General features: G+C 42.2%; 1 protein-coding gene across 3 annotated transcripts in view; it reads left to right on the top strand.

Annotated features, from left to right (window-relative positions):
- The first annotated feature begins 9,341 nt into the window (after positions 1-9,341).
- AKAP11 (A-kinase anchoring protein 11) overlaps positions 9,342-19,880 on the top strand; it is a 44,523-nt gene continuing 33,984 nt past the window's right edge. For all 3 annotated transcript variants that reach the window (XM_032099822.1, XM_032099821.1, XM_032099820.1), the window contains exons 1-2: positions 9,342-9,403; positions 18,532-18,639. In XM_032099822.1, coding sequence (XP_031955713.1) covers positions 18,580-18,639 — 60 coding nt within the window. In that variant the 5' untranslated portion in view covers positions 9,342-9,403; positions 18,532-18,579. The remainder of the gene's footprint in view (positions 9,404-18,531; positions 18,640-19,880) is intronic.

Below are 19,880 nucleotides of genomic sequence, written 5' to 3'. Positions count from 1 at the left end.
GAAGGTAAATCCTGTCTGAATTCTGTTTTGGATAAATTGGTTAAATCTCCTGGTGAGAGGCGAGCTTGGGGTGTTTTTTGCATATGTAAGAAGTGTAAATATTGAGTTATGCAGCCCTGTATATTGTATAGCACAGCTAAATTCAGTCCTGCATGGCTGCCAATGTATTTGGCAATATTCTCCTTTTATTGTATGGGTTTAGCCTTTTAGTTAAAATGAAAAATAAAAGGAAATTTAACACTAGCTAAACTAGCTAAATTAACACTAGAGGATCAATCTGTATCACTAATAAGAAAATTCCTGGAAAAGCTATGTCTTAGACTGTAAATTTTGAGAAAATTACTAAATGACAGAAGTGATAAATAAGTGTTTTCTATATTTGTTCTGCATTGGATAATGGGCCCCTTCTTATATCTTTTGTTAACTACTGTCAAGAATACAGGCTGGACTGTTGGATCTGGGATGGAAATGCTGACATTTCTATAGTGGTAGGAAATTTAATAGAGAAAGACTTCTAAACAAGCTTCTTTCAAAACAGAAAAAAGCTGTAATCTTGCTCCTCAGTGCTTTGTCTTGTTGGCAGAACTTTACTTTTGACTTAGGATCATTTCACATTAGCTCTGCATCATCCTGACAAGTCACCTGCAGTGTGTATCATTATCTTTCCTGAGAAGAACTGGAGAACACCCACACTAAAAGGCCTCAGCAGAACACTTTAATGAATATAATGTATTTTCTCTAGCACAGTGTGTATTTTTCACTCACATACACATATATACTACCCTCAAATATACCATATAGCTATGCTAAGTTTCAACTTATTATTTATATTAATTATAAATATTAATTTCAAATTTTCAAATAATATCTTAAAACTCACCACCTGTAAAACTGTAATTAACTTTACTTGGAAATCCAGCCCTATAATCAATCATCAATATATACCAGGTTTCTGCAATCTCATCAAGTGAATTTACATAGAAAATTATGCTCCCCTGGCACACCTGAGACAGAAGGGGACAAAAAAGAAAAACAGCCTTGAATTAAAAGCAAGCGAAAAGAGAGAAAGCTATAATTTGTACTCTGGATCCTGACACATTTCTCATTTCACATACCAGCTACCAGGAGTGGCCTTGTGTGTTCTAAAACTGTCCCTCATAAAAGACGCCAAACTTCTATTTTTGTGATGGGGAAAAATGAGCCCCAAAGCTGCAAAGCTGCAGCATGCTCCTCCTCCCTGGATAATGAAGGAGACAGCAGGAGAAAGGGTGCCTTCAAGCAAACCTGTCTTGCCAGAGCCTGAGGGAACCAAGATGGGAAAACAAAACATTGGATTGTTTCCTAACAGGAGCCACATTCAAAGTCCTCTGTGATTCTTCTGAAACCCTGCAGTTCTTCCCCACACAAATCATTCATATCCATCAGCTCTCAACCACAAAAAAATCCTTCTGATGCCCTGAAAAATCAACACATTTTGCCAATGAATAAACTAAATCAGATCAATGTAACTTTGTTTTCTGGTATAAAAATGGTAAAGTTGGGCTTGTAGAGGAATGGAAATCCATTTCCATTTTTCTCCTTTGGTATGATGTGTTTTAAAGGGTATATTACTAAAGAATCCATTATCAGTATGTTATTGTAACTTATCCTTTAGTGGCTTTATTATACTCATTAAGAATTCTTAATGAATACTAATTAAGAATTACAACTATCATACACCTTTTAGCATAAAGGTATGAGATATAAGTATTACTGATGCTTCAGCCAATAATTTCTTTCCTGTTCCCCATCTTCATTGCCCCTAGAGAACAGAAAATCACAGTTGGTCAATCCTTACCTTAGCAGCAGGAAAATATTCAATAAAGCTTTTCACTGCAATCTCTCAAGATAATCAATTTGCAGGGGCAAGCCTTAACATTTCCATGTATTCAAAGCTGATGAAATTAAAAGCTACTGGTAATTCTGGAAACTTTTTGGCAGATGAGGGAAAAAACAAACTAATACTTTTACAACACAGCTTTCAAGATCAGATTCTGACTTATCTATAGCACATCTGTTTTATTATGCAACATATGACCTGGGCAGTTATCTAAAAGCAAATACTAATTCTCGTTTTCCATTCACTTACAGTCAGAACAGTGTCTGATCAGTTGTAAATGATGACACATTGTTGAAGCTCAAACAATTTGATTTTAAAACACTTTTATTATATTTTCAAATATTCCTATTGAAGTTTCTTGCACCTGAGCAAACAGGCAATGGATTAGTCCCCTTTTGACTGATGAAAAAGATTTTGACTTTATATATTAAAATATATATTTATATGTATATATATTTATATTTATCTCCACAGCTTCAAAGCATAAGTGACCACAAAGAAGATACTTTCCTTTCAATGAAGTTAAAAATCAAATTTCTTAATTACAAGAATAACTAATACTTCAATGATACATGGTCTAAAGTACCTAGTAAAATACAGTGTTACCAAGATGTATAATTTTAGGCTACATTTTGACTCTCGACAAACTCAATTTACTGTCACAATTGAGTGAGCTTCAGTTTAAAAATGTTTTAATTATTAAACTTACTTGGTTCTCAATAGGCCATGTAAACGTGACATTTCTGAGCTGAGAAGTGTATCTAGAAAAATTTGACTGGGAAAATGAAATTGCCTTGAGTGAAGGTAGCTAAGAAACAGCTACTCAGAAATCTTACAGTAGCAGGGAAGAACTCAGCATTTTTTTCAGGTATTTGTGTTCTGTGTTTCATTTTGGCCAAGATTTTGTGTCTGCAAACAGTGATTTGCAAAGAAATCCTTGAAAAGGAGTGTACAGTGGCTTTTTCGGAATGGCAACCCCACATGGTAAAAATTCCCTCTCTCTGACATGATGTTTTTTGGGATCCTTTGTATTACAGAAATTTTTTATACAACCACGTGCATGGAGGAATGAGGGACTTCTACTTTGTCTTAGGTGATGGTTTCCTTGTCACTCCTAGTTTCCTTTTATTTATTTATTTTTTTTTTTTTTTTGAGAGAGTGAACTGAAAACAAAGTTTGGGAGAAGCTATTAATACTCCTGTTTTGCTGAAAAGGTATCACCAAGACGCGTAAGGACTTGGTACTTTCCAGTCAATATTTTGATGGAAAAAGACAATAACATTATAATTAAAGTGTGTTCATGTTTAAAGAGCATTTCTACTATAGACTAAATCAGAGGGGAAATCAAATAATCTCTGAGTATGTGGCAACACTGAGGAAACTGAGAATCAGAAGGACTTGAATGACACACAGCAGCAGTTATTCATGTGTGGAATATAAACAAGGCAAGCCAAATGGTCATATTGAGACTGACTTAAACCTTAAACATATGCTCAAGTTATTTCATCTGAGATGAAGAGCACATTTCAAGAGAAGTTGCAGCAGCACACAGCAAACTGTGTAACAACTCCAGCAGAAATGAAGGAGAAAGTGCAGCATGAACATTTTCATTGTGGGAAAATACTCACTATGAAAATGATTTCCAGTTCAAGAATAAACTCTGTAAAACCAGCAATAAACTGGGCCATGCTTAGAAAATATACAGGTCAATGAAAACTGATATTGAATTCATCTGGAATCTAGATGCTGTAGCATCTCCACAGTAGTGGAATTAGAGAGAGAAAATAAGTCACATTTGTTTACACGTGGAAGGCACAAGATTTGAAATGCGTCTCAGTAAAGCATCTGGTTTTCCTCTAATTTCGCAGCAGGAATATTAGAGACTACTTAAATAGATGAAGTTGAAGAAAATTTAATTACCACTGAACACTTACAAGGAAATTCATTGTTCCCTGGAGTTCCCACAGTTGTAGTAAGGATGCTATATGACATCTCTGGGCTTTAAAGAGGAAGTATAGGCAGCAACTGGTTGTAAACAAACAAGAGATGTGTATAGCATGCACATTGTCTGCAGATTTAAGGAATTATAAGATTTTTCCTATAATAGAAATTATCTAAACATTTGAAAAAAGCAGATGATACCCTTCATGATGATAGCCATAAACTGCAGGATGATGAAGATGTAATTTTTTTTACAAACTGGTCTGATACCTTTCCAGACATACACCAAAAGGGAAAAATAACTGGAGCATTACAAGAACTCTGCAGTAATGTTTAGGTTTAGCGTTACAGAGAGCAAACAGCTGAGTACTTGAGCACAGTTCTGACAGAGAAGGGTGCTCCCCATATCAGTGTTGACCTTCACGTTACCAACTTCCCAGTACAGAACTCACTTCCCGAGTTCAGAAGATGTTTTTGCCTCATTATTGCATTTTGGCAAGTTCATCTTAAATTCATCTGCAAATATGGGCTGAAGACAAGGAGACTGTATGTTATCTGATAGCAGACAAGAGTTTGTTCCAATCTCATAGTGTACTGCCTGCAGTAACTGTGTAACTCTGGTTAGCACGGCATACACAGGCAGATACCATGAGGTATTGCTGGCACACAAGGTTATTTGAATGACAATCACAAAACTAGCAATGAGGGACACTCTGAAAACTCTCTCAGGGGCTTGGGTGTCATCATTAATTCTTAAGGAAAATTCTTTGATTGAATCTGCTCATACAAGCAATAGATAAGTGCCTAAGTCACAAGGCAAAAGCTGAAGGAGGAAACACATAAGGAACAGAAAGTGCAGTATAGTTACATCCTTTTCTGACAGGAGTCAATTATTGAGAGCATGTTTGGCCATCCTCTAATTGAACAGATTGGCACTGGAAATTCTGGATTGTCCTGGTTCCATCAAAACTTTCTACAGAAGCTCTAGCCATGATCTGGCTGTGGCTGCTGGCCAGGCTGGCTTCTTACCACAGCTCAGTTGACTGGCTATCCAGCTCTCTGGCATCAGGCTGACTGCTCAGTTGGTTTCTTGGCTTCCCAAGCTTGTCAGCTGGCAAAGAAATAGATTGTTCCATTTTTGCCAAAAGGGCTGCAGAGCCAACATGTTTTGTTCCAGCACTCAAAGAAACAAAATATTGACAAGCTGGAATTTCCTGTAGAGTAAGAATTTCACTTCCCAGCCAGCTCCAATTATTATTGTATGGCCTTGTGTAACACAGTGACGGCATTTATCGCATCCTCTAATAAACACAATGCACAGAAAGGATGTGAATTCAGAGAGCTTTCCAAGGCTTTGGATAATAATCTCATAGCATCTGCAACTGTCTCTATGGAGTACAATGCATCTTTCGATAATGTTAGCGTGCGATGCTTTCCATTCTGCATTAAAAGGCCTCCTAGGCTGGCTCTGAGAACTTGTTTGTCAGCAGGACATAACTGGCCGGTTCAGTATAGAATCTGTTCAGTATAGAATCCTTTATGCATATTGTTTTGGAAACTTACATAGGTAACAGATCCAACTCTAGGGAAAGAAGAACCGTAATAACTGCAGCATAGTTACATATATGAAGATTATTAGGCTTCCATTGCTAAAAAAAGAAGTTAAAATACCCATAAATATGCAAATAAAAATGACTCCTCAAACATGTCACTGGAAACAATGGATTTGTGAAGCATTTGGTGAATAGAAACCAAAAAATGTCATCACATTATACGATAATGCCATAAACACAACCCTTGTTGGAGACAAACACCATGGTCCAGCCCAGGTTCATGACAAGATGACTCATAGAATTACCCACTGAGATGGAAAGTTCCAGTTTTGGAGGTGGTAGGGGTGTCAGGAGTGTTTTTAAGGAGACACTGAATAGGCACTAAATAGCAAAGCAAGTCAACACCTGGGTGTGCACTTACAGTGGAACAAGACTATTTAAGCTGTGTCTGCTCTCAGTTGTGTCTGTGCTGTCTGCAGCGCCACGCTGACACATTTATTATGTTGGTGAACTGGATCAGCAAAATGAAAGGAAAGCAGGTTGTACTCTGGTCCTCTCAGTTCAATCTCATTTACCACTTGATTTCACAAATGTTCACGCTGGCACGGGCCAGAAGCAGCGCAGTCGCAGGAGCAGGGAGCTGGGCTGGAGAGCTGAAGGGTGTGTTATAAACAGATAAGCCACTAGAAGTCATTCATGAAATTATTACATTATGAGCTATAAGCTTTAGATTTTTTTTGGGGGGGTGGGGGGAGAGGGGAGGGAGAGGGGAGAAGGAGGGTGGAATATATTTCAAGCATGGCAGATCCTTCTCAGCTTGCTACAAGGGATCAACGGAAAAGGCTTACACAGGTTTTAAGACAGGAAGAATATGCTATGCCCCCTGTTAAAGGTAGGAATACACGGACTGTAAATTACCCATCTGCCCTTGAGAAGGCTATCCTCATTATTATAAGTGTAGCTCACAGGATGTAATTCCAGGTCTTGCCTGAACTTAATAAAGCTTTAGTTATAGAGAGACATTTTCCAGAGGTAGTATCCTCAAAAAAACCCCAACAGAACAACACTGATGCAGTCATGCAACTGTGTAGGCTTCATGTACAGAGGGGGAAAAACGCAAGTAAGTGACTAGTAAGAAAATGGGTAAAATAAAAGTCACATAAAGCCACAGACCATTTATTCAACACCCTTCATAGATCTTCAACACCTTTCATAGAACTGGCATTCAGTACCTGAGAGAGATGACATATAACTCAGTCTGAGAAGTCTTTGAACAAGTTGTTCCAAGCCAGTGATCCTGAAATACCAAGCTTAATAGACAGGTGCAGACAGTGAGTCAGGATAGTACCAGGGATATGACAGTAGTTTAGACAAAAAGATTCTAAAGATACCTATTTTTCATACCAAATGAGCAGGCAGAAGACATCAGAGGTGCATGGTGCACTCTGCCTGATGCTGGTTCCCTTCATGGGGCCTGATCCTGGCCCCCACACATGGACTGATGTTCCAGCCTGGCCTAGACCCCTCCCTGTCCCCACTGGTGCTGATGCCCCAGGGCTGGGGCTGTCCTGAGTTTGGCCTCCTCCCTGGCTGGGGTCAGTAGGATGGTCTCTGACTGGCCAGACTGTGCACTGAAAAAGGTAAAAATTAATGGGACAGAAAATACCAGAGCTCAGAAACTAACACTGTATTTCTTCATAATTAATATAAACGTTAAGAAGTGTTGGCTGACCAGACAAGTTTCCTGTGCTTTTACATAGGCAGTATTTAAATCAATTGTTTAAAAAAAAAAAAAAAAATTAAAAATCACTATTTCAAAGCTATCCCCATTTTTATTATTATATAAAAAAGAACATTTTTTTGTGACAAACAATGGCATGCCATGGGTTGTGTTTCATAGTTTCCTGATGAGGGTAAACCTTGATTTTTCTCAAGGTTTTGGCAGGGAGCCATAGGAACTCATTATTCTGAACAGTCTAAGGGGAATTCAAAAACAAAGGGAATAAAAGGCTTGAATTTATTTTTAAAGCATGTTTTCTCATGGTTACATTGCTTCCATAGCTATTTTGTTTTGGAAATTTTTTACTTACTGTTGATACATAAAAACCAATGATACATTAAAAACAACAAAACCCTCTTACAGAATTTTTAGCTTTCATGAAAACTGAGAAGTGTATTTAATGATGCAGTTGGTCAAAAGGAGGTATATGTTCTTAGACTGGAGATGAGCAAACTGTTAAAATGTCTTTACTCAATCGACAGTGTATTTCCAAATCAGGCTGGTCTCAATGGGCACTGAAATGACAACTAGCTTGAGTTAAATTTGATGCTATTATTCATTTACTTTCTCTCCCCCCCACAGAGACCTGCAGTCCCTATGGGAGGCAGAGAAACATTCTATTTGTCCCACTTATGCCACACACTGTGACACAGTTTAGAACCAATCTTCTGTTTCTTTTATCTGTGTAGTCTTTGCATGGCTTTGTTGCACAGCTTAGTAGTTTTTACGGTGAACGAAAATGTAGTTCACCCACCTATTCACAAAAATGAACATGCATCCCCTGACTTCTGAAGTGTCTAAAATGATTGTAGAACCCAGAAACAGCCCTTCATTAAAGACTAAACAGAAATAAAAGCCATAGTTCAAGTAAAAAGAGAAGGCAGGAAGAAGCAGGAATTATCTAGAAAAGTAAAGGAGATCCAGCAGCAAAAAAAATCTCATGTACTTTTTATAGGTTGTAGGTGGTACCGGGAAGAAAAGTGCAATTTATGAGGGGGTCAGGGTAGTTTCCCTCTTTCTCTCAGTAAAATGGGGCAGGCTAGCGTTTGAAACCACCCAGGACTGAAAAAGCTGCAAGGGTAGAATTTTTCTTATTTTTTTTCTTCCCTAACCCCTTCCCTAGTATACGAAGTTGGGGATTTTGTCTGAATGTAGCTTTGGGGGCTCTTTCTTTTCTGTGTTGCAGAAGCTGCTGCAGGCACATGCTGCCCCATCTCCGCCTGTGGAACTCCGGTTCTGTCGTTCCTCCCCGAGCTTCCCCCTCACATGCCGGGTCTCAGGAACACCTGTGCCGATTCCCGGAGTCTTTCCTTTGTGGGGGGACAGAGCTGTCAGCCCATACTGCTCAGACGATCCATTGTGTGTTGTTCAACACACCTCCTCGCTGTGTCCCTGCTGCCAGGTTAGTGCCTGGACGAGCTGCTACTGGAGCGGAGTTATGCTGGGAAGCTACATTGCCTCTTCCATCCGAACGAAAAGAAATCCCAGGCCCCAACAGCACCTACACTTGCACACACATCAGAACAGCTCATGAGGAGGTGAAAATCAGCTGCGTATCTGCTGGGCTAAAAGCACACCTGATGTCCTGAGGAACCCGGCAGCACTGAATTTAAGTGTGAAGGGAGGGAGGGCACGGGATTCTCAGGCAGGGTCTTACAGTCTTGTCTGCGCCTCGTCTGACTAAAACCAGGCTGCAGCCTCCAACCCACGTCCCGTGCTGAGGCCGCCGGTCGGCCACGAGAGGCGACCCCGAGCAAGCGAGCGGCAGCCCCCAAGCCCGACGGAGCAGGCACGAGCAGCCCAGCCCCCTTGTCGGGCACACGGCTCCCGGGGACTTCCCAAAGGCACTCCCGGCGGGGAGGGGCCGGGGCCGGGGCCGGGGCCGGGGCCGGGGCCGGGGCCGGGGCCGGGGCCGGGGCCGGGGGCGAGCCAAGCGCGCGAAGCGCGCGAAGCGCGCACCACCCTGCGCGCGCCCTGCTGCCGCGGCTGCTTCCGGGGCGGCCGCCGCTTTCCCGCCAATGGGAGCGCGCGGCGGCGGCCGCTGCGGGGGCGGGGCAGGGCGGGAAGCGTCGCGAGAGCGGGGGCGCGCGCCGGGGGCGGGGCGGGGCGGGGCCGGAGGGGGCGGGGCCCGCTGGGGCGGGGGCGGCGGGTCCGGTCGGGCGCTCCGGGGCCGCGCCGCTGCGGGGCCATGGCCGCGGGCGGCGGGCGCTGAGGAGGCGGCGGCGGCGGCGGCGGCGGTCGCAGCCACAGGTACGGATAGCTCGCTCTTCTTCCCACCCCCTCCGCCCGCTCCCCCACGGGCCGCCCTGCCGGGGAGCTCGGGCGCAGGGCGGGGCGCCGCCGCCGGCCTGTCAGCTGGGGCTCGCTGCCACAGGTGGCCCGGGGGCTCCCGGGAGGGCGCGGGGCAGCGCATCCTCCGCCGCCCTTCCCAGGGAAGGTTCCCCTGGGGCAGCGCAGCTCCCGCGGGCCCCACCGGTCACCTGGGGGGGGCGGGGGCGAGGCCGGGGCCGCGCTGCAGCTCAGCGCGGGGGTGACACGAGGTGGGGAGGGGGGAGCGCAGCGCTTCGGGCCCGGGAGCCGCGGGGCGTGCGGGGTTCGCGATCGCAGGTCCCCCCGGTGCTCCCGTGGGCCAGGGCTGTCCGTCTGCAGTCTCGGTTGGGGACTGACTGACCGGTGCTGGTGCTGTCGTGGTCGGTGCACGGAGGCTCCGTGAGTTCGCGTTCCTTCCTACGTTGTTTGGGTTGTGGTCGATGCGCACGGGTTAAGTAAGTTCAGCCTATTCTCAGGATTTCGCTGTAAAAGTGTCTCCTCGCCCTCCCTCCCTCCCGCCGCACGTCCTCCTCCCAGTTCCTTTTCTCCCTCAAGGGAGGAGGAACAAGGAGCGTTCCTCCTTTGCTTTCTTGGCTCTTTTGAGGGGCTTTCTTTGGCTTTCTTATAACAACTGAAGTACTTTTCTCTGGTTTTCAAAAAAGAAATCCAATATGCAAAAGGAAAAAGAAAGGGTGAGCTGTAGATCCGAACTGTATTTAGTGATGTAGTGCTGGAGTGAGATAGGGAGGAAAAAATCCCATTTACATTGTATCTGGAAAAGATCAGTGATACTGAAATAAATGGTAACAATGCTCGAAATTTATCCATTTTACGCTTGGGAAGAGTCTTACGTTGCTTCGTGTTTGTAAGATTATTTCAGATTCGTACAGTTAGACTTTGGTAATAGATACCACCAGTATTTAATTAATCCTTGAGAACTAAACAAGGTATTCTCTGGTGAAATTTTCTCTAGGTGGGAATAAGTTTGCTTGAGAAAATGCTGCAGCATAGTCACTTACTTTTATTAGAAAATAATATTCCCACCTTACTTGGTGTAGTACTGTTATGTACACAACAGAATGAAGTACAGAAACTTAAAGTTTATTGCATAAGCCACAAAATCTAGGCTAATGGATATCCCTAGTACATAACATTTTTTTCCCAGGAAGTGTTTGAGAATCCAGACCCAGGACTGGGGGGAAGCTGTGAGTGATGACTTTCTAGTGATGATCTAGGAAAAGAAAACGAAGGATTCTTTTGAAATTGCTGCTTCTATGTGACAAAAATACTATGTAAGAGAATTAAAACCAAACAATTAAAAGAGGACCCAGCCTGTCATTAATGCTCACCATAAATGATGTATTTTGCTCTCTTCTTAGTGTGGGTCTGGCTATAGTTAAGACAACTTGTATTTCATAACTGGACTTTTTGAAGACTGGCAACCTGATCACTGAAACTGATAAATCATTAGAAATGAGAAATAGAGTAGGATCTGTTAGACTATTCCGCCTGATTGTCAGCATAGACTTGCTTAATTTGGTTTTCAATAGCAATTGTTTGGTAAGGTTATAAATACACATGCAGGACAACCAGGGAATCAGGCCCAACCAATATGGATTTATGAAAGGAAGGTTCTGCTTGACCAACCTGATATCCTTCTATGACAAAGTGACCCGCTTAGTAGATGAGGGAAAGCCTGTGGATGATGTCTGTCTTGACTTCAGTAAAGCGTTTGACACCGTCTCCCACAGCATCCTCCTAGAAAAACTGGCTGCTCACGGCTTGAATGGGAGTACTCTTCAGTGGATAAAAAACAAGCTTGTTGGCTGGGCCCAGAGAGTGGTGGTGAATGGAGGTAAACCATGCTGGAGGCCAGTCACTAGTGGTGTCCCCAGGGGTCAGTTCTGGGACAAGTCTTGTTTAACATCTTTATTGATGATCTGGACATGGGGATTGAGTGCACCCTCAGTAAATTTGCAGACAGCACCGAACTGGATGGGAGTGTTGATCTGATTGAGAGTAGGAGGCACATGGAGACCTGGACAGGCTGGATCAGTGGGCTGAGACCAGTGGTATGAGGTTCAACAAAGCCAAGTGCCAGGTCTTGCACTTGAGTCACAACAACTGCTGCAGCGCTACAGGCTGGGGGAAGACTGGCTGTAAAGCTGTTCAATAGAAAGGTACTTGAGGGTTCTGGTTGACGGTGGCTGAACATGAGCCAGCTGTGCCCAGGTGGCCAAGAAGGCCAATGGCAGCCTGGCCTGTATCAGCAATAGTGTGGCCAGCAGGACCAGGCCAGTGACTGTCTCCTGTACTCGGCACTGGTGAGGCCACACCTCAAATCCTGTGTCCAGTTCTGAGCCCCTCACTTCTGTACATGAAACCTACACAGTTACATGATTGTGTCAGAGTTGTCACTTCCAAAAGGACATTGAGACACTGGAGCATGTCTAAAAAAGGGCAACAAGGCTCCTGGAAGGTGTAGAATACATCTTATGAGGAGTAGCTGAGGGTGTTTAGCCTGGAGAAGAGGAGGCTCAGGGGAGACCTCATTGCTCTCTATAACCACCTGAAAGGAAGGTGTAGTGAGTGAGGGCCAGTCTCTTCTGCCATGCCTGCAGTGAGTGGACCAGAGAAAATGGATGGTTGAACTAGATAATCTTGTAGGCCTCTTCCAACCTTGATGATTTTATGATTCTAAAAAGTGTTGTTTTTAAATTTAATATTTGGAATGAATCATTCAAAGCTCAGTGTTTGATTAAGCCTGGCTTTTGCAAATCATCATCACAGTTCTCTGGGCTGCTTCAGGTCAGTGTGTTGAAGACAAAAAACCCGTACTTTTTCTTTAAAAGAAAGATGTCTATTTTTGCTCTAGTACTACTAAAAGACTTCCTTTTTAAAACATAATATAGATATACTATTGTCGTGGCCTAGAATCTTTTATTTGAAGTTTAATTTTAATAAGAACATACTACATATATTTTAAATTTAGTGCCTGTATAGTTCAAATTTCTCATAACCTATATGTGTTTAACATAGGTGTGCAGATGTCCACATACGCCCCTATAACAATTGAAGAGATTTACTCACCACATTTACAGAAAAAAAAATAAAATTTCTTCTTTTCTGCCAGCTAAGGTTTGTCAATATAGACTGACTTAGAGTGAATTTAGGCATGGGATAGATTTACACAAAGAGATTAAATCCATGGCAAATTTCCTATTGGATTCCCTTAAGTTGATTATTGATTTTGCTCCTTACATATATTCAAACAAGGATACATGTATATGGAAAAGCTAGCTAAATGCTTATTACATGCTCTGATGAGAAGAGTGTTCCTCAGCAAATCGCTGGAAAAATGGGTTTATAAATTCATAGAATGCTTTGGGTGGGCTAGAAGGGACCTTTAAAGGCCATCTAGTCCAACTACCCTGCAGTGAGCAAGGACATCTACAACTAGATCAGGTTTCTCAGAGCTCTGTCCAGCCTGACCTTGAATGTTTCCAGGGATGGGGCACCTACAACCTCTGGACAGCCTGTGTCAGTGCCTCACCACCCTCACTGTAGAAGATTTTTTATATCTAATCTAAACCTACCCTCTTCTAGTTTAAAGCCATTCCCCCTTATTCTAATACAACGGGTGCTGCTAAAAAGTTTGTCCCTGTCATTCTTACAAGCCCCATTTAAATATTGAAAGGCTTCTGTAGGGTCTTCCCAGAGCCTTCTCCAGGCTGAACAACTCCCACTCTCCCAGGCTGTCTTCATAGCAGAGATGCCCCATCCCTCTGATCATTTTTGTGACCCTCCTTTGGACCCGTTCCAGCAGGTCCATGTCTTTCCTGTGCGGAGGACCCCAGAGCTGGATGCCGCACTGCAGGTGGGCTCTCACCAGAGCAGAGAATCACCCTGCTGGCTATGCTGCTTTTGATGCAGCCTAGGACATGGTTGGCTTTTTGGATTGCAGTCGCACGTTGCTGGGTCATGTCCACTTTCTTGTCCACCACCACCCCCAAGTCAGTCTTCTCAGGGCTGCTCTTAATCAGTTCATCCTACAGCTTGCATTGATAGTGGGAATTTTCCCAACCCAGATGCAGGACCTTGCATATGGTCTTGTTGAACCTCATGAGCTTCATATGAGTCCACTGCTTGAGCTTATCCAGGTCCTTCTGGAAAGTATCCCATCCCTTAGGCACATCAACCACACTGATGCCTTGGGTTTTAACTTTCATATTTTTCAAATCCTGTACTGCCTAGTGTGTAACTCTAGAATTTCTTGTAGCCTGTTAACTTCTGCTCTCTCATGCTAGGTAGACATAACAAAGCCTCTCCAGGCCTGCTCTCCAAGGACACTCAGACTGTCCTAGGCCCAAAAAGTATAAACCAAAAGCCTCTAAAGGGAGGGGCAAGCTTGGGGAAGCTACATCATTAACTGAAGCTTTAATTGGAGAATTAACCCTGATATGCAAATGAACAGAACCTATAAAAGTGTGAAGAACTCGTGACCTGTCGTCCACATTGGGGTCCATCTTGGCAGTAGCCTCTGGCTCCCAAGGGTGTACCTTTGAAGGCCCTTCGAATAAATACCTACCTTTATTCCCTTACTCCTGTCTAGTCTATGTTTTTAAGTGGCCTCTCAAGGCATCAACATCACTCACCTTGGTGTTGTCTGCAAGTTTGCTGAGGGTGCACTCGATTAACTTGGTCTATGTCATTAATGAAGATACTAGGTAACACTGGTCCCACTGTGAACTGCTGAGGGACACCACTTGTCACCAGTGTTCATCTGGACATTGAGCTGTTGCCTGCTCTCTTCTGGATGGGTCCATCCAACCAGCTGCTTATCCACTGAACATTCCACCCATCAAATCCATATCTCTCCAATTTGGAGAGAAGGATGTTTTAGGGGGTTGTGTCGAAAGCCTTGCGGATGTTCAGATAGATGACATCTGTAGCTCTTTCCTTGTCCACTGATGTAGTCACCCCATCACAGAAGGCCACTGGGCTGGTTAGGCAGGACTTGCCCTTGGTGACACTGTGCTGGCTGTCCTGAATGACTTCCCTGTTTCTATGTGTCTTAGCACAGCTTCTAGGAGCGTCTGTGCCATGATCTTCTCAGGCACAGAGGTTAGACCGACTGGTCAGTAGTTCAGCCTTTCTACCCTTTGTTATGGTGGGTAAAACGTTTCCCGTTTTCCAGTCACCTGATTGCCATGACTTTTCAGATATGATGGAGTGACTTGATAACTACATCAGCCAGTTATTTCAGGACTCTGGGATGTGTCTCAACAGGTCCTTTAGAATTATGTACATTCAGATTCCTCAGGTGGTTGCAGACCTGATCTTCTCTTTGCTCCCCCAGTCCATCCACTGGAGAGGTGTGGGAAGAAAGGTTGCCAGTGAAGACTGAGGCAAAAAAGTTGTTGAGTATCTCAACCATCTCATCTTTTGTTACCGGTTTGCCAATTGTGTTTGTCAGTGGGAGTGCATTTTCTTTGACCTTCCATTTCTCTCTGACATACCTGTAGAAGCCCATCTTACTCTTTGCATCCCTTGCCAAGTTCAGCTTCATCTTCACCTTGGCCTTCTGACCTCATTCCTGCAAAACTGGGCAGTGTCCTCCCAGAATATCTGTCCCTGCTTCTGCTGCCTGTTCATCTCCTACTTGCCCTTTAGTTTGACCTCAGCTGGTCTTAGTTTGGTCTCAACTCAGCAATGCCTGTCCTGTGCCTTCCTTTCCTCATTTCTTACACCCAGGGATTGGTAGCTCTTATGCTTTATGGAAAGCATCCTTAAAGATCTGCCAGCTCTGTCCTGCTCCCACGTCTCTGAGGGCAGTTTCCCAAGGGGTCCTATGGATTTAGCTCCTTAAACAGCTAGAAGTATGCTATTCCAAAGTTGAGGATCCAGAACTTATTTTTTGCCTGTTCCATGTCCCTCAGGGCTGCAAACACCATGAATGCATGACTCCTATGGCCCAGGCTTTCACCAGTCCTGTCGTCAGTGATTAGCTCACTTAGGTTGGTGATCAGCAGATCCAGTGTTGCATCCCCTCTGGTCAGGATTGTCTATGTCTTAAGCTATCCTCTATGCATTCCAGGAGTCTTCTTCTGAAATAGCTTGCTGTGCTACTTTTTGAATACATTTTGGGTTGGTTGAAGTCCCCCAGCAGGACAAGAGCCTGTGAGTGTGATGCTTCCTGTAGCTGGAGCAAGAAAGCTTCCTCAGTAGGCTTCCCTGGATCAACCACAAGGTTCTCTTGATACCTTGTTTTGTTCTTTTTGCCACGGTGCTTTCAGCCTGTTGATGGCTGTTCTTCAGAGACAGCTCTTCACAATCTATCCATTTCTTGTTGTAGAGGGCAACATTCTGCCACTCCTTCCCAGTCTGTCGTTTCTTAACAGCCTGTAGCCGTCCACTGTCACACTCCAACTGTGGGATTTTTCCCTCCAAGTTTTAGTAATGGCAACTAAGTTGTAGCTTTCTAGCAGCACAGAGGCTTCCAACTCCTCCTGTGTGTTGTCCACGCTGTGTGCATTTAAGGTGATCCAACTTGCTAGAAGGGTAAAGATGGTGTGGGTGTTCATTAATTAGTTGCGTGATCAATTTTTTCCTTTTTTTGGGTGTCTGATGATAGTTGTTCAAGACAGGAAAGTCCTGTTCCTCTTACATCTGATACTTCTGCCATTTATTCCCTTTTTTGAGTTAACAATAGGAGGAAATTAGATTTAGTAGTCAAATTCAATATCCAGAAGTAAAAGCAATTTTAAACAGTAGGTTTTGTTTATACAAATGAGGTACTTCCAAGCTGTTTTGTTGTCAGTGCTTTCACTTCCTTTTCAGTTAGTTTTAATGTTTGTGTACTTCTCAGATGATTGGACCATTGTTGTATTGAAAACGGATAATAATTTTATATATTAAAAAGAAAACCTTCAGGTTTTGCTGCATTGTTGGACAAGTGGGACCCTTCAGATTTCTCTGAAATGCATGATGGAGAGCAGAGATGCTGTAGGTAGTATAACGTAGGTATATATTAGGACCTCTATAATTCAAGTGCTGAAGGACAGGATGCAGACAAAACAAAATGGTTATGGTGTTATGTTGATAAACCTGCATGGTTTCTGTGCAGTGTCTTTCAGAGTCTTCATACTGTGATTTACAAGTCTGTTGGTTTCATAGGTAGGGGATCCTGCAGGTTGATGTTCAGGTCTCCAGCGTTTAGTAGCAGATGACATAGGAAAATACTTAACCTGAAGGCAGTTTATGGTAAAACTGTTACCTGTTGTACCTGAGTAAACACTGCAGCGCCCAACAGGGTTAAAAGGTCATCTCCATAGTGTGGTGTGTTGGGCTTTGTTAAAATTGCTGCAAGGAGGGATCCGTCCAAAAATGTAGAGCTGAAGTACCTGATCATGCGTGAAAACCCAACTTTTCCTATAGATGGCTTTTCTTAGGACAAGGAGTGTCTAAGAGTATTTCCCCAGTACGGTTTGTATTTTTAGTGGATTAGCCATTTAAGATAGAGCAGCAGGGACAAGTGAAGTGGATTTCATTTTATTGCCTGATACTGTTTTGTGGATTTTTTTTCTTTTAAACGCAGTGCAGAAGCATTGTTGTGTTTAGTCTTCTAGCCATAGTTTACTGTGAAATGAATTTTTATTTGTATTTATTATATTTATATATAATATATATAACCTGTGGAACATGCGCCTGGCTACTTCATGTAATTAATTGTCTTAATTTTCCGAACTTCAGACATCCAGTTGAGAGAAACTGTGCTCTAGAGATGAAAAGGTTGCAGTTTATTTGCCCAAGTGTAACAACTTCTCTAAGATTCTAGCAAGTTCATCTTTGTGAAGGAAAGCAGAAGTCAAACTGAAATGTGAATAGATGTACCTAATAATAATCTCTTGCTATTGTATTCTTGAAAAGGTTTTACTTTTAGAGGTGCTGGGGTGGAGGAAGATGAAAAATACAGTTACTTGATGACACTACTAATCTTCTTATTTAAATTACTTATACTGAATACCAAACCCATAAAAATATTTGTTTCCCATATAAAGGTTAAATATGTGCTTGAGATGAGATCGACAAGACCAGTCTGGTCAGTTTTGTGGAAAAGACCCATACTCTGATGTCGTGGTGTTTATTTTCTTTATCTTTGCAGTAATTTTTACATGCACTTGCTCCTTGCCTGGTTTATTTCGTATAGTCTAGGAGCTCTTTTTCCTGATTAAATGGTGTGACCATGGGAAAAGATGAAGTATTAAAACTTCTATAGAACTTAAAAGCCCACCACATACTTCCTGTATTTATTAGCACTCTATATTTATTGCCTGTTTGGGAGGATGCAGACAAGAATGAAACAAACTGGATCCATTGCTGCTGGTTAAAGAGGGAAACTTGAAAAAGATACCCTTATAGCTGTTTTTTTATCTTCTTGTCGTTAGAATTAGGCTTAGGATAAATAAGAGCAGCTGACTCGAGCAGAAACTCTTGTGACCTACGTGGTTGCAAGTGCTGGTAAATGCATGTGGTCTTGCTGTGTTTTGCCAGCAGAGACTGGGCTGCCCAGAGCAGAACCAGAGGACAAGAGTGAGGATCCATGTTAGCCTGTAGTACCTCAGGGTGACAGGCATGACCAGGCCAGTTGGTTGTGTGGGTGAGTTGTACATTTGCCTCCCAAGATAGTTAAAGGGTGGTTGCAGTGCATTTTACAGTACAGGAGCCTGCTGAAAAACTTTCCGGAGTGTAAGTGATAGTGAAACAATATTTAATGTAATGTTCCTCCCCACCCCCAATGCAGCCTTGAAATTCTAGTTAAACTAAAATGATGAAACTTACTGCAAGGTGTCTGTGTTCTGCATTTCATGCCTGGTTCTGAAGGTCATTAAGGCAGTACTTTTTTAAAGACAGCTGTCAGTATGGATGGTGTGCTGTTTAATATTTCCCGGTTTTAAACTGCTTTTTAATTGTTTTTATTGGTTCTTGTTTTGTCTACTTGCATTTTCAGGGTGGATGCAAACTAAATGGATAAACATAAAATAATCAAATGTAAATGTTTTTTGTAGGTATTTTTGAACTGACGTCTTTCATCGAATACCAAGATTGGTAAGATCATGGATATGTATGCCAGGGCTCAGGGCAATCGCATGAAGTCCAGAATATCTGTTGAAAAGGTAATTATCTGCATTTAAATAAAAAAAAAGTATTTCAGAGCTTTTCGATCTAGTAATGAACCAAGTAAACTGGTTTATTTAGGTTTTTTGAGTGTGGGGATTTTTTTTACTAAGTTTTAATTTTGGCTGTCTGCCATTTCAAGGAGGCAAAGAAATTGCTTTTGCTTTACACTTCGGCATATTTAGTGTAATTGAACTGGGAGGCAGCATAATTTAAGGAAAGGGTGCACGCTTTTGTCTTTCAGGGTGATGTGATAAAATCGTGATGTATGAATTTCCTAGAATTTGCCTTGTTTATTGGAGTATATCTTTTATTTTAGAGCAGATTTTTTGAGTTTGTTTTATGTAATAAATGAATATATGATGATATAGCCTTCATTGAATTCTGTGAAGCCTGTGTAAGGGCTTACTTGTAATATCTTTATTTTTAGATCTTGATGTCTTGTCTGGTTTACCGTTGTGTTTACATGAACATTTAGGAAGTGCCTTTGTGAAAAAGAAAATATGTCTACCACTTATGAAGGATATTAGTGGGGATTTCTAATATTAAATTAAGTTTATGTATCCTTTTAAATTTTGTGAATTTAACTTGGAGAACATAAATACTGTTCCTAAAATTTTCTTGCAACTTCTATAAGCACTTAAAGAAATTAAAGTTGCAGTTTATCCTGAAGGAACAAATTTATATATCTAACCATGTTTCTCTAGGTAGTTGAACACAGATGAGTGATTTTCTAGGTCTTTCTTGATTATTAATAACTTCCTTATTTGCAAGTTGCTGCAACAGTAAGAGGAGAAACTGATCAAGGAAGCATCTTATCATGTGAAAATTGCATTATTTTGTTTCATAAGCAGATTTTGTTGTTTTAAGGAAACAGTGTCTATGGTACATGTCATGTTTGAAGGCAGAGGAAAGTGTTATGAGACAGCCAGGCAGGCAGTCAGTTGTTCCAGGTCCTAACATGGAGTGTTACCTGCCATATATTAAGCAGTTTGTAATTATGGATGATAATTCTTCACTTTAAGACACATGGTATAAAACCTTGTATTTTTACTTTCCAGCTCAGATAGAGATCTTCCACTACAGTCAAGTAATTTTGCATCCTTAACATGAACATAAACTTACTTTTAAAGGACTTTTAAAATCTGCCCTTTATTTGTTTTTCTGTTTCAATTTACTAAACAAAACAAACACCCCCCCGCCCCACCAGGTTTTTAGACCTTACAGAAACAACTTTCTA

Source organism: Corvus moneduloides, chromosome 2 (assembly GCF_009650955.1).
Source record: "Corvus moneduloides isolate bCorMon1 chromosome 2, bCorMon1.pri, whole genome shotgun sequence".
In the NCBI taxonomy this organism is placed as follows: Eukaryota; Metazoa; Chordata; class Aves; order Passeriformes; family Corvidae; genus Corvus; species Corvus moneduloides.
This window is presented reverse-complemented; position numbering and strand designations above follow the sequence as displayed.